The sequence below is a fragment of the Pholis gunnellus genome (assembly GCF_910591455.1).
Source record: "Pholis gunnellus genome assembly, chromosome: 12".
Taxonomy (NCBI): domain Eukaryota; kingdom Metazoa; phylum Chordata; class Actinopteri; order Perciformes; family Pholidae; genus Pholis; species Pholis gunnellus.
Genome location: NC_136539.1, coordinates 3,537,508 through 3,552,951, shown reverse-complemented (window position 1 = coordinate 3,552,951; position 15,444 = coordinate 3,537,508). Strand labels below are relative to the sequence as shown.

General features: G+C 45.0%; 1 protein-coding gene across 8 annotated transcripts in view; it reads left to right on the top strand.

Annotated features, from left to right (window-relative positions):
• The window catches only part of lrrfip1a (leucine rich repeat (in FLII) interacting protein 1a), a 53,918-nt gene that overhangs the window by 20,345 nt on the left and 18,129 nt on the right, over nt 1–15,444 (top strand). For 5 of the 8 annotated variants that reach the window (XM_079170439.1, XM_079170436.1, XM_079170434.1 and 2 more), the window contains 10 exons: nt 3,915–3,932; nt 4,094–4,165; nt 5,119–5,160; nt 5,939–5,989; nt 6,169–6,204; nt 12,164–12,217; nt 12,295–12,336; nt 12,429–12,485; nt 13,914–13,973; nt 15,175–15,258. In XM_079170439.1, coding sequence (XP_079026565.1) covers nt 3,915–3,932; nt 4,094–4,165; nt 5,119–5,160; nt 5,939–5,989; nt 6,169–6,204; nt 12,164–12,217; nt 12,295–12,336; nt 12,429–12,485; nt 13,914–13,973; nt 15,175–15,258 — 516 coding nt within the window. The remainder of the gene's footprint in view (nt 1–3,914; nt 3,933–4,093; nt 4,166–5,118; nt 5,161–5,938; nt 5,990–6,168; nt 6,205–12,163; nt 12,218–12,294; nt 12,337–12,428; nt 12,486–13,913; nt 13,974–15,174; nt 15,259–15,444) is intronic. The other 3 variants (XM_079170435.1, XM_079170437.1, XM_079170438.1) reach the window with 3 other exon arrangements.

Sequence of the window (15,444 nt, the reverse complement as noted above, 5' to 3'; positions counted from 1 at the left end):
GTGGCCTTTGCCCTCATAGTCCTCATAGACCTTCTCAAGTCAGAGAATATAATGCTTGAAATTGATAACAGATAAAATGCTCAGATGGGAATGTCCGTTTTTGGCAAATCTTGTGAATTATATACCTGGAATAATAAAGGTACTTTGTCACATTTTTGTAAAAAAAGAAAATGTAACTCACGCCATAAAGAAATCCTACCCATGGGTGTACAGCATTAGAGATAATCAAAGGGTAAGCTACTGCACCCCAGTTTCAAACCATAAAGAAAATCCCAGACAATTGACCAATTTCTATCATCTCAAAATATAAACATATTTTGTCACATTGCCCAACCCTACTCTCTCTTTCCTTAAACAATGACCACTTTACATCCCTCTGAACTATTTTACAAAATAGATTTGTTGCTCATAATTATAGCGAACCCTTTTCCCATTAAGGTATACTGGGATAATAAGCATTCCAGCAGCCCTCAATTATTCAGCAATCAAAACACTGTGAGCCCCAACAGCAACAATCTACGTGTACACACACACACACACACACACACACACACACACACACACACACACACACACACACACACACACACCAGCCATACGCATTGTTAAGCTGAGTGTGTGTGTGTGTGGGCGTTTGTGAGTCCCTTAAACCCTTTAGCCGAGTTACAAAGTAGCTTAGCAGGGTGTGTGTTCCTCGGTCCAGCCTGGTGGAGCGGTTGTTGTTGCTGTGTTGCTGACTTGAGCAATGGGCCGCCGCTCTCACAACCACCTTCGGGACTTTTGGACGTTTTCTCACTCACTGAAGACGAGATTTAACGGTGGATTACTGTCCGCGTAGCAGCAAACGAGAACCTTGTGGTTGCCTCCGTTGGTCTGAGCTCAAATCTCTGGGCTTCGTCCGTTATAATCCTGCCTACATGACCGGCCGTGGTCTTACCTGCTGACTGCCGGAGGATGCAACCTTTCCTGGCACCCTGAGGGCAGCAGGACGGCCGGACGTCGGCTTGCAGGGAGGGGGCTGAGGGCCGCCCTCACCGGGCGCCCGAGAACCCCTCCGAACAAGAATGAGAGCTCGGTGAGTTGAGCAGAATGGCCGCGAACATGCATCCGATTGTGTAACTCGCGGCTCACTTGCTAATTGGGTGTCCAGACTCGTAATTGGAGATGAGTAAGCAGACAAGATCCCTCCAGTCAGTTGCCGTTCTGGTTTGCACTAGATCTTTATTTACCACTTTATGCTTCTCTGGCATCTTTTTTGGCATCAAAAGGTCGAAACGGAGAGCGTTAGGTACTCAGAGCTCATGTAGCACAGGAAGTTACTCTGCATTAATCTGTGTTCACTATCAAGGCAGGTGGCAGGCAGGTTTTCTTTAATAATTCAGTGAAATTGGTGCATTACATTATTCTTGCACATGTGACAAAGTAATGTATCACCATTCATGGTAAGGCACTTTAGAAATAATACTGACCTTTACAACTCAATGTCACCTGCTTGTAAGTGAGGAGGACTTTGTTTTGATGACTAGACGAGGTGAAGCACGTTTTCTTTGAGCCTGCTGCAATGCAGAGGTCGGCAGCGTTGGGCCGTGAACTGTCATCTCAACCGGAGCTATAAATTCAGACTCCCATTGATCACCTAGGAATGCTGTTGTTGCTGAAGTGATGCCGAAGACGCAGAGGTCAGCGGAGAGTCAGAAATACAAAGCAGCCAATCCATGTATTGGGCAAGCACACAAGGGAGACAGTGGTAGTAAATCTGGATTAAAGTACTGAACCGATGAGGTGCAGCAGTGAGGAGGAGGGGGGGGCAGGCAAAGAGGCAGTGCTCTTTTTATGTTATCTAACGAGGTTCGTTTCATTGACGGAAGGAGCTGTGGCATATTTAATTACAGCAGTTCAGACTGTTATTTAATGTCATTTATTTAAGTTTAACTTGGTGATTCACTGACACGGTGATAAACTGGCCTTCCTGTCTTAATTCCTTTTGATTTATCCATTGTGGGAAAGGTTGACAGAAACGAGAGGATACAGTATCGCTGCTCAAGTACTGATGAGGAAAACTATACAGATGGTGTGTTTGGAATAACACACTGACATCTCTGCATCGTAATGGTGCGTTCGCGCCGCGTTTGGTGTGAACACGGCATAAGTTGTCCAATGAGGCACCACGTGAAAGGACCAGATCAGGGGTGTGGCCCTTGTTGTGAGTAGGCTCTGTGACAGCTCTACTTCTATTAAACGACTCAATCCTTTAGCCAGAGTTCTTAAACATTGTTATCAGGACAGCAAATTTACCACAATTAGAACTTTATCATAGTTAGTGCATTTTAATCTACAGACCTCCTCTCTAGTGTAATGCCTGAGTTGTAGGGTGCCCTCTAATAGTGAAACACGATGACTCAAAGGATGAAAGGTGTCCCATGGAGATGCGTGAACACCTGAAATTGTTGTTGTAAACAACTGAAAGTCCTCCCCCTCCACCAGACCCTAACCTGAGCTGGTTGAAGACTCTTATCAAGGGGACAGTGTCATCAACATTATGCCAGTAAGGGCCCCTCTCTCCCCCTCATTGACGTCCACTTAAGACCGGCTGAGCCACACCTCAGCATGACCCCTCTCAAGCTAAGGAGCTTTTTAAAAAACACCCCCTTTTTATATACCCGCTTTATACAACAGCAGGTCTCGTGCTCCCTGTGCTTTTAATAGCCATGTTTTCTGGTGTTCATTTTTCAAATGTTTTTTACAAAAAAATATATAGACCATGCAAATCACAGAAACACATACAACCTACATTTTGTAAATCGTACTCATACTTTTGGCCACACTGTAACATTAGGTCCCTCTCCAATAAATCATTTATTTGCCAAGATTATATAATCTGCAACCCAATTAATGTAACCTGACTCTTGGGATGCGGTTCATGGTTTCTACTTTTGTAATTACAATGTGATTGTTTTACTTTAAACCTTTTATAGTGTTTTGTGCATTATTATTTCATGGGTATTGAGTGTCTTCATTTACAGTTTCGTGGACGCCCAACAGTATGTTTTAGCTCGACTACACTGCTCATGAACAACTGAAAAGGGATACGATTTGCGTCTGCTGCAAACTATTGATTGGCTGGGCTGACTTGGCCAATAGAAATACACAGCAGGCGGGATTTAGCAAGGATGACAAACTGTTCCTTTAATGGGCAATCTAAGAAGAATATTGGGGTTCTGGTTGTTAATAATCTCTTTATTTGAAAGTGATCTCAGCTCGTAGACTCCTTTTGTTGATCTGCAGTCCACATTTCTTGTGTAACACAATAGTTTAAGTCCATGCTGCAGACACAACTTAATGCTTAATCGTTAAATACAGTGAGAAGTATAATGCTTGTTTCACTGATCGTATAAAGATTTAGTGATATTAACCACTATGTGTATCTCAGCAATCCATACAAGGCAGCATATGGGTTCTGTAGTCATGCGACGCCTTCAGAATCCTCATAAAGAAATATAATGGCAAATGCGTCTGTGTTCATTTTTGTTACATCTTCACAAATTTGGATTCTGCGGCTCATTTTGGTTCTTAAAGTCTTCGGTACCAGGATGTATGAGAGGCCAGCTGTTTGTCACAAGACTCAGATCTGTAGTCATGGGAACCTAAAGGAACCATGGGATCCTGCCCTGTAACCCAGTCTCATCGGTCCTCAGCTGTGGCCCTGGTGTGCAGCGGGTTACCTCTCATTAGCAGAAACCTGCCTCTGTACCCCCCCCTGCATGCTATCTGTCACAAAGCTGACTGCCATTCTTTAAAGTTTGAATTTCTGTCTTCTCATCTCATCTTTGATGCTGGTTTCTTTTCTTTTCTTTGTCCCTGTTTTCATGATTTGATACCCTCCAATCTTTGTCCTCTACCTCTCATCGGCGTAGATCTTTCAGGTGCAGAAGGTAGGCCTCCTCTTGCTGGTTTCCACCTCATTTCTTTTGAGCATGGTTGTGCGATTATCCTGGGCTTCAAATTGTGCCCAAGAAAATAATGGAAGTCTGTTACCTGTGTTCTCTTTCCTGTTTTTTCTTTTTTCTTGTCCTCATTTCCCGTCTCTTCTTAGAAATATTATGGCTTGGACACCAAATTAGACGACCGAGCGGACAGCAAATGGGGAGATATTGAACAGTGGATGGTACAGAGTTTCTGTGCTGTGGTGACGACACTAACGACACTAAACACTGTGCATGTGTTTCTGTGACGCTGATGTTTCTGTCTGTAGAGGCTTTTGCAGCGTGCAGAGTCTGCTTTTGAACTCCAGATAATTCCTGTTGAGCCTTTTTAGAAAATAACAGATTATAAAGAATCAAAGCTTGGCCATTAATGATAATCCACTTATTCAAAGGAGCAGGGTGCCCGTTTGGCTTTGAATCAGCCTGACCATCTGCCCCTTTGGTGTGAGACTGCATGAGGATTTACTGTGTTGAATTCATCACTTTAGTCACTGCGGTTGACTCGTCCCAGACATCAGAGCTTCCAACCCAGCAATGAGGATACTCAGTGTGTGTGCCTTGTAATCTGACTAACTGCAGAGTGTTTTTTCTGTTGTTGTTGTTCACTAAAGTAATTAATTTACTGTATGTTGCAACTTGAGGTGACTGTGTTTCTGCATGAGTGCCTCAGTGGTTGGTCGGCTGGATTACTGGCTCAGAGAGTGGTTTGTTTTAAGAACATGCATGTCTGGAAAAGGCATCTGGATTTGTTTATTGCAGGAATTGTACAAAAGTGTTCAAATGAACCAAAAAGCTTAAAGATGTAACCTGGTGCCCAATTTTGTCTACATGTGTTCATTCGGCCAAATGTCTACCATCTGATGAATGACTGCCCAAAATAATTGCAGTAAACTATATCACAATATCGAGATCCTAAAATTAAATAAAAACAGAAATTGTCAGTGACTTTGAAATGTAAAATCTTATTGGCGGGAATGCAAACATGTGGTCACCACTGGGATCAGTCATTCAGTGCCTCTCCCTCCCTCATGCATCTGTCTCATTGATCTTTGACATCTCTCTCTCCTCCTTGGCACCCTTCACCTCCTCTCCTCTCTTCTCCATGTGCCCCCCCCCCCCCCCCCCCCCCATCCAGGAGGACAGTGAGAGATACTCACGTTCTTCACAGATACAAACGGTTTGTAGCCCCCCCTCTGTTTCCTTCTCCTCATGCCTTTCCTCTGTAACCTTGTCCTCCACCACTTGGAAAAAAGTTGAATGAAATTCATGAAACCCAGTATCAAATGTTGGCCTCAGCTTAATAGATTAATAATAATAATTCATAAATGGATTTAAATAATGTGGTCCAAAACATTATTATAATTAATATTTAGAATAAAAAAGGTTTTGTTCAAATGAGAAACTGCTGAATAAAAGAGAAATTCTGGATCTTCTATGTACAGGTACATTTCTCTATATAGTATTTTGTACTTGTGTGTCCAAGCTCCTCACCAGCTTTTATCTTTTAGTTTGCTGCGACTTATATGTGCAGCCGCTCCGAGCGCTTCTAGTTAAACATCTCTGGTGTCCCCAGCGCCCTATGGTGCTATATGGACACTCGGCCTTAGCTACTAGCCTAAGCTAGCGACACTAATGGTCAATCCTCACCAGCTTTTAGAATGTACTGTAGCAAAGCCCTGAAGTCATTTTCAAATGTGATTTTTCATGTTTTCTTCGACTTTTTATTTATTGTTTTTGCTTTGGTTTTCCACAAGAGAATTTCTGTTAATGACTTTTTTCCTCATATTAATTAAAACAAAGGTCACATAAAATACTCAACAGATGAACAAACCATGTGTCGTTGCAGGGAGACACGTCCTGTCATAATCTACTGTTCACTGTCATTGTTGATGCAGATCACACACACAGATCCAAACCCCTAACCATCCATTTCAATCTCTCACTCTCTCACACAGCTCTCGGACGACGATGAGCGGGTGTCAGTGGGAAGCCGGGGCAGCGTCAGGGTCAGTATCACTCAAACAGCACACGCATTCAAAATCCAGACATTCTTCATCGCTCCTTTTTATTTGAATGATTATCAAACACCTTTTTCAATAACCAAGATGGACCTTGTGTCTGTCTTCGGTAACTTAACAAGGTGGCACATGTTGATGATGTTGATGATGATGTGTCTTTTGCACAGTCTGATCTTGATGCAGTTGGGGCTTATGGTGGAGGGGTAAGGGTTGAAGACTTGTGGTGGGAATGAGTCGTTTTTTGACTAACAGTTTTATTTGAGACCTCAACGCATGGAGTAAATCAGCCTTATCCTTGTGATGATACATCTCTCTTTATAATACAAAGCATGTTTGTGTGCTCACTTCATGGAGTGAATTAGATGGATTTGAGTTTTATATTCTGTCTTGTTTGCAAGATGAAAGTTTCTTTAAGGATTCTACATTTATATTTTGAGATTGTAGAGGAACATTTGGTGAACTAATGCAATGTGGCAATATGGAGGAATCGACCCATGAATGTGGACTAACTCACTACGTTTCATGTAATCCCATCAAGTGATTATGTTCGGTCATGTGCTTGTTCTTGCTGTTGTGCAGGGACATTGACTACCTTGGAGTCAGTTAGGTTTGATTTTGACCAAAGGAACACTGTGTGCCATAGCGCTATCATGCTCCAACCAAAACACTGTGCGCACTATTTAAGGCTCAGTTATGTCTCAAAATGTTAAGCGTCATTTTTTCTGCGCTATGTAATGTGGAAAAATTCTTTTCATTAATCATTCTCATGGGCGTAGGAGATCCAGGGTATTGGGCTCAGTGAGTTTACTAGCTGAATCAGTGTTTTGAAGTGGGTTTCTATGAGGTACTTCTCCATAGTCAGTGTGTTACTGACAGTAGATCAGGGGTGTCCAAACTTTTTTAAAAGAGGGCCAGATTTGATAATGTGAAGTTGCCCAAGGGCTAACAGTCCCTGCTGACATTATTTTAAACAATACAAGTTGCCTATACATACACTATTATTTAATAATTATATTTTCAATGACACAGCAGGGATAATTTTATTTTAAATATGATCTTTAAAATGTAGCAAGAAAATTCAGTGATAAGACATTTACTTCAAGCAAAAAACTAATTTATTATTCAGTTATTAATCAGTATTTCAGCTCTGGTTGAACAGCTGGATAGTTTTTTCAATCTATTATTATTATTAACCTTTTATGTAGACAAAATCCATTGAGAACGAGGTCTCATTTTCAAAAGTTTGTCATTTAAAAACAAAGATAGCAAGAGTAGCGAGAACCATCTCCTGTACAAATAAAGTGATTAGTTTTCATTGAACCCCGTTACTGTATTAACTTCCACTGTTACTGTAAAGCTTTTAGAATTGTGGCCTATCTTCTATTTGCAAATAATATGCATTCAATCCTTTTTTTTTTAAATTGTTTTATTTGCAAATAGAAGATAGGCCACAATTCTAACAGCTTTACAGTAACAGTGGAAGTTAATACAGTAATAATAATCATCTTCTATTTGCAAATAATATGCATTCAATCCCACCCTGTGGACCCACCACCCGCAGGGACAAGCATCGGGGTCGGGTGCAATGCAGACCGGGCGGCAGGTCAGGCCGGAGGCCTGGGCGAGCCGATCGCTGGCAGCATAGACTAGCTCTAGGGACGTGGAACGTCACCTCACTAGCGGGGAAAGAGCCGGAGCTGGTGCAGGAGGTGGAGCGATACCAGCTAGATATAGTTGGACTCACCTCCACACACAGTACTGGCTCTGGAACCAAGCTCCTGGAGAAGGGTTGGACTTTGTCCTTTTCCGGAGTTGCCCAAGGTGAGAGGCGCCGGGCGGGAGTGGGGATACTCACGAGCCCCCGGCTGAGCGCCGCTGTGTTGGAGTTCTCCCCAGAGAACGAGAGGGTCGCCTCCATGCGCCTACGGGTTGCGGGGAGCAAGGCTCTGACTGTGGTTTGTGCTTATGCACCAAACAGCAGTTCAGAGTATCCGGCCTTCTTGGAGTCGGTGGGAGGGGTCCTGGAAAGGGCGCCGCCTGCCGACTCCATAGTTCTCCTGGGGGACTTCAACGCGCACGTGGGCAATGACGGAGAAACCTGGCGGGGGGTGATTGGGAGGAACGGCTTGCCCGATCTGAACCAGACTGGTCTTTCGTTATTGGACTTCTGTGCTAGCCATGGTTTGGCCATAACGAACACCATGTTCGAACATAAGGTGGTTCATAAGTGTACCTGGTACCAGAACACCTTAGGCCGGAGATCAATGATCGACTTTGTAATCGTATCATCTGATCTGCGGCCGTATGTCTTGGACACTCGGGTGAAGAGAGGAGCAGAGCTGTCAACTGATCACCACCTGGTGGTGAGTTGGATCAGATGGCAGGGGAACCGGTTGGAAAGACCCGGCAAGCCCAAACGTATAGTGAGGGTGAACTGGGAACGTCTGGCGGAGGACCCTGTCCAGGAGGTCTTTAACTCCCACCTCCGGAAGAACTTCTCACACATCCCGAGGGAGGTTGGGAACATGGAATCCGAATGGACCATGTTCAAAGCCTCTATTGTGGACGCGGCCGCTAGGAGCTGTGGCCGGAAGGTCATCGGTGCCTGTCGTGGCGGCAACCCGAGAACCCGGTGGTGGACACCGGAGGTGAGGGAAGCCGTCAAGCTGAAGAAGGAGGCCTTCAGGGCCTGTCTGGCCCAGGGGTCTCCTGAAGCAGCTGAGAGGTACCGGGAGGCCAGAAGGACTGCAGCTGCGGTGGTCGCGTGTGCTAAAACTCGGGCATGGGAGGAGTTCGGGGAGGCCATGGAGAAGGACTTTCGGTTGGCCTCAAGGAGGTTCTGGCAAACCATCCGACGGCTCAGGAAGGGAAAGCAGGGCCTACCCCAGGCTGTTCTCAGCAGGGGGGGGGGGAACTGTTGACCCGGACGGGGGACATCGTCGGGCGGTGGAAAGAACACTTTGAGGAACTCCTAAACCCGACCAACATGTCCTCTGCAGAGGAGGCAGCGCCTGAAGACCTGGGGGGCTCACCCATATCCCTGGCAGAGGTCGCTAAGGTAGTCAAAAAGCTCCTTGCAAGGCGCCGGGGGTGGATGAGATCCGCCCTGAGATGCTGAGGGCGCTGGACACTGTTGGGCTGTCTTGGCTGACACGCCTCTTCAGTGTCGCATGGGGGTCGGGATCAGTGCCCATGGACTGGCAGACCGGGGTGGTGGTTCCCATTTTCAAAAAGGGGGACCGGAGAGTGTGCTCGAATTATCGGGGTATCACACTACTCAGCCTCCCGGGGAAAGCTTATGCCAGGGTGCTGGAAAGGAGGCTCCGACCGTTTGTCGAACCTCGGATTCAAGAGGAGCAGTGCAGATTCCGTCCCGGCCGTGGAACAGTGGACCAGCTCTTCACCCTCGCAAGACTACTGGAGGGGTTCTGGGAGTTTGCCCAACCAGTCTACATGTGTTTTGTGGACTTGGAAAAGGCTTTCGACCGGGTCCCTGGGGGGTTCTGGTGGGGGGTGCTGCGGGAGTATGGGGTGCCGGACCCGTTACAACGGGCTATCCGGTCTCTGTACGACTGCAGTAGGAGCTGTGTCCGAATTCTCAGCAATAAGTCAGACACGTTCCCGGTGGGTGTTGGCCTCCGCCAGGGCTGCCCTTTGTCACCGGTCCTGTTCGTGACTTTCATGGACAGGATTTCTAGGCGCAGCCGGGCGGTGGAGAACGTCAGGTTCGGGGGTCTCGGGATCACCTCTCTGCTATATGCAGACGATGTGGTCCTGTTGGCCTCCTCGGATCTTGACCTCCAGCATTCATTGGGGCGGTTTGCAGCCGAGTGTGAATCGGCGGGGATGAGAGTTAGCACCTCCAAATCCGAGGCCATGGTGCTCTGCCGGAAACCGGTGGATTGCTCCCTCCAGGTGGGGACGGAGTGCCTACCTCAAGTGAAGGAGTTTAAGTATCTCGGGGTCTTGTTCACGATGGAGCGGGAGATCGACAGGCGGATCGGTGCGGCTGCAGCAGTAAAGCTGGCGCTGCACCGGACCGTCTTGGTGAAGAGAGAGCTGAGCCGGAAGGCAAAGCTCTCAATTTACTGGTCGGTCTACGTTCCTACCCTCACCTATGGTCACGAACTCTGGGTCGTGACCGAAAGGACAAGGTCGTGGGTACAAGCGGCCGAAATGAGTTTCCTCCATAGGGTGGCCGGGCTCAGCCTTAGAGATAGGGTAAGGAGCTCGGACATCAGGAGGGAACTTGGAGTTGAGCCGCTACTCCTTTGCATCGAAAGGAGTCAGCTGAGGTGGTTCGGGCATCTAATTAGGATGCCTCCTGGACGCCTCCCATTGGAGGTTTTCCGGGCACGCCCAACTGGGAGGAGACCCCGGGGAAGACCCAGAACATGCTGGAGGGATTATATCTCCCAGCTGGCCTGGGAACGCCTCGGGATCCCCCAGTATGAGCTGGAAAATGTTGCGGGCGAGAGGGAAGTCTGGGTCAGCCTGCTTGGCCTGCTGCCACCGCGACCCGACCCCGGATAAGCGGAGGAAAATGGATGGGTGAATGGATGCATTCAATCCAGTTCAATTATTTAAATTAGAATGAAGAGTAAAGTAATAGCTGTGATCTATACACACCTCTGCATTAGCAACCTGCCGAAATGAAGATACAGGCACCTTAACCCTCTCTATCATTACTTCAGGGCCCTGTTGGGACCGGAAGTACCCTGGCTGTGGTCATCACAGTGAACAGTGTCTGGGAGTGTGATGAGAGGGCACGTGAGCCCTTGTTACTGTAGTTCATCTCCTTGGAGCAGAGGCAGCATTTAGCATACCCTGCCTTATCAATATTTCTAAAACACTGCGACAGCAGGAAGCTGTACTCACGTCTGTTTAGAGTAGACCTCTACCTTTATCCAGGCCCAGCTCCTTCACATCTCAGCCCTGCATCAAGCTGCGCTACACAAACAGCGTCCTCTCCCTGAAGCTCTTTGACCTCATCATCTCATCAGTATCTGGGCCTCATCATCGTGGTCTTAAAAGTTATTGTCACCACGAAATCATCCTCATTCTACTTTGAGTTAAAAAAAACAACCTGCCAGCAGATCCGCCGGTGTTCCGGTTTAACGTTAACGAGTGACCTCGTGAACTGAACCGTTTCATCGCGTTACGTTTTTTTTCCTCCTAAATCGAGATAATGACGAATGTTAACAAACAAAGTTCCGCATGCAGTGGACGTTATCCTTAACCGAGCAAGTCTGAACTGTAACGGAGGGTTTTTTTTTTGGTGAAAAAATATGAAAGCGGCGGCCCTCGGTATCGACTTTCCTTATTTTACTTGCCGTAGCCATGACAGTTGAAGGGTCAGAGACAATTAAAAAAAGCCAGACAGTTACAGAGTGGTGCTGCCACCATGAGGTGAAAAGAGGAATTGCATGTTGAATTTGTATGATTTATTCATTCCGTTTTGACTGTGCTGGCGGGCCATAAATAATAATTTTAAGACAGAAGGCGCGGGCCGTATAAAATCTGACCTCGGGCCGTGATTGGCCCGCGGGCCGGACTTTGGACATGCCTGCAGTAGATGGAGTTAGGAGACAGCAAAACAATATAGTGCTGTGGACGGGGCAGCAGCTAAACCTGATTTTGACGCCTACAAAAAAATCTGTATCACTGTAAGTGTTGGCTATATTTAGAATATTTTCACCCCTTTATCTTGCCTTTAGACAGCCATTTCATTCATTATATCGCAGGACACAGGAGCTTCTGATTTCGTTTGATTGTGTTATTGCCCAACTTTAGTTTTTTTAAGTTAGTTCAGATTCACAAAATGACACAAACAAACCAACTAATAGAGGCAGCGGAAGACCAGCTACTCCTGTGCTCTGCAAGGTAAAGTTACTTTTTCTGTCAAAGGAGACTCTTGGCCTTGAAGGGAGCAAATATCTCGGCTTCTGTTCTCTGTCAGAAAGTCCAAAATACAAACTATCTCTTTGCATTTTCTGTCTGGTGTGTGCAGTGTGTTGCTTTGATTTTTCTATTAATAGTGACAGTAACTAATAACAATGTCGTTACTGTGTATATACCATTCTTCAGAGAGGTGAGAAAAGAATTGTACATATAGCCTGCTTTCACCCATTACCGTTCTCCCTCTCTTTCTCTCACCCTAAGGACTTGAATAAAAAGTCAAAGAAAAAGAAGAAACATAAGCACAAAGACAAAGATGTATGTAAACATTCATCCTGTAAATGCAAAAGTGGTCCACACAGAAACAGTTTGTCACTCGTGCTCTTTGTTCGCAGAAAAACGGCTGTGGCGATGATTACAGTGTTGTGTCCAGCAGGGTTAGTAGCTGTGTGTGTGTTGAACTGATGGAGTGCTTGCACATTTCTAGACAACCTGTCACTCATCAGCCTCCTCTTTGTCCTGCTGTCAGAGCTCCAGACTCAGTGATGAAAGCCGAGCGTCTCGCTCCTCCAGGCTAGACCTCACGGTGCGTGTTGGCCCACCCCTCATCCTTATGGCGGAGTAGCTGTAAAATGATGTTATATTGATTCATTTTTGGTGTGATAAACCAGACACAACTGCGTTGTGTCGAGGGCAAACTCCTCTGTTGACACCATGGTGCAGAGTAATTTGCTTTGAAAAACAGATTTTGGTAGAATTAATCACATTTTTTTGAGGCAAACTGCAGTGGGTGGAGCTAAAAGAAACAGTGTAGCATGTCTGTTCATTATGTTTAAACCAAGCCCCCAGGAAGAGCTCTGGGTAATTAGGCAAACTTTACGTAGTGGCCTAACGGTGTAACTACAACTTCTGGGACCGTCACGAGATGCCATTAGACTCCAAAATACTTTTATTTTCTCCATAGACTTGCATTGAAAGGGACATCTGTAAACCAGTGGATAATAGTTTTGAGGTAAATCAACTTCCCAGTTGAACACTTGAATAGCCCTTGTTTAAATCGTTAGGTCCTAAAAGTTGTAAAAATGCACTTATAGCCGAATCCAGAGTAACTTTCCTTCCTGGCTGGACCCAGACCTGGGAGGCGGGGTTAAAGGAAACACTTGTGTGCTTACTCTATTGGCCCATGGATGGGGAAGGTCATTTTATACTCGGAAGTCAGAGTTTTTGGGTGATGACGTCATAAAATATACATTCAAAGCCTCATTTGAAAACCTCAATAGAAGCTTTGAACGTAAAAGAAGACATTGGGTACAGCCATAACAGAAACCGGGCAACTTTGAGTGGTATTGGGTGTGTGTGTGTGTGTGTGTGGCCGAGATGAAACAGGATCGAACAGGTTGCTACCGTGCAGGGAGGAAGACATTCTCACCAATTTAATAATCTCAATACATTTCTTCATCTTTGATTAATCTCTTGAAGAGGACCAAAATGACCCCATTACATTATACATGACTGCGCTCCTCCACTGGTTTGTGCACAACAATGTAAACATGTGAAAGAGTGAACAGGACTTTCCAATGGAAGGCAGCAATAAGATAAAAGTCAGTTTGAATTCTAACGAGATGAAGAACTGGCAACATTGAATAACGAAGGAAGAGCTGCTTAACCAAACAAATGGCGAAGACGTTTTCATTCATCCTTAAAGTTGTCCTTGTAGAAGGAAGAACAGAAGCTCCTCCACACAAATGATGTAATGTTTTACTCAAAAAGCCTCTGCAGGCTTGTGCTAATCCTACCTGGCTTGATAACCTGGTTCTTTGGTTTAACCTTGTTATTTCTACCTCTGACATATCTATTCAACTACACCTCTATGAGGTTTTTTAAACCCAGCTTTAATAACATAAGTTTCCAGACCACTAACGGCATGTGATGTGTGAATAAGTTGATCCTGGGTGGTGTTGTGCTGTCAGATAGAATGCTGTTTGATATTGTCACCTGTGCTCCCGACCCTCAGAGCTCCAGACTGAGTGATGACACCCGGGTCTCTCGTGCCTCCAGATTAGACCTGCAGCCGGTGGGTGGCATTGCACCCAAGACTTTTCCCCCCTAATACCACTAATGGCCTTTGGTGCACACTTTTATTATTGTCTAAAGTTGTGTTTATTGAAAAAAACGAGTTTTAAGATTGCTTACTTAGCTTGCTTAGATTTGCTTAGATTTGCTAACTGCTTACTACGGAAGCCCTAAATGGACATAATTCAAATATTCTTTTTTTTTAATCCTGTCTCTCAAGATAACATTAAGTCGTGATCTTAATATAGCAATAATAAAATAAAAAACGTTTAAGCACTAAAACAAGCTTTACTACCTCAAGATAAGTTGAAAAATTCAATATTCACAACAAAAGGTTGTTTCCTTGTATTACTTGTAATGTTCGAGTCAAATCATCTCACTGTGAATGTATTCAAACAGCCCAGTACGAGCTGACAGTGCTGTGAAGTTAGTGGAAGGATACATATGTGACTACATCCGGTTAACAGGGTACAAATTCATGAGATAAACCGGAATATAGTTAGTAGAAGTAAAAACACATGATGCCTCTGACCCTTATGAATTAAAGATAAAATACCACAAAATTGTGTGAGGAATACATTTTTGGGTTACTGGAAAAACAAAATGAAATGAATGATTCCTGACAATGACATACATTTGGGTTGAAGACATCTCTGACTACTTACAAACACTAAATCAAGCGTCAGAGATGTCCTGAAGTCAAATAAATATTTCTTAAGAGAGATAAAAAGCTTGTTTGAATCATGTCCGTTTAGGGCTTCCGTAGCTTACAACCAGTGACAATGTTAATTGTTTTACTGAAGTATAATTTTCATTGAGGCATGAAGTGCGTTGCTTAACAGTTTCTAATCAAGTGTTTCTGTGGATTACTTAGGAATATTATTTTTCTGTATTTGATTTCCACAAGACTTCCCCGTTGTTGTGGACTCTTTGTGCTGTATTTCCCAGAGATGTCCCAGTGGAGTCAGTACTGTGGCAGCTTTTTAAAATAGTTCTGTGTTGAGTTCTGGGTCGCAACAATCTTTTCATTGTCAGTCCAGCCATTTGACAAGCATGCTGATTTCCTATTTGTTCTGCGTATTAAAAACAAGCTACACTCATGACGTCCAGAGATGAATGTCAGGTGCAAATTCTACTTTGGGCAAAGAGTTGTGCCTCCTTCTCTTGGCTCCTTACTCGTTCTTCCTCTTTCCTCTTTCCAGGCCTCTTATGCTTCCTCTGACTTGTACAGCTTCAATGGTCTGTCCTCTTCCAGAAACCCAGGTTCAACTTTCAATGGTTACCAGGTCTGTACACGGGGCAAATGCTATAGATAAGACACACTGTGAACACTTCAAATGTCACAGCTGCTCTGTTATCTGCTAGCTGACCGTTGACCCCTCTGTGGAGAGGGACAGGAGAAACACATAATAAATCAAGTTAAATAATCCTTCATCCTCAAGTTTTTACAACCTGTTCCAAGCTGCCTCCTT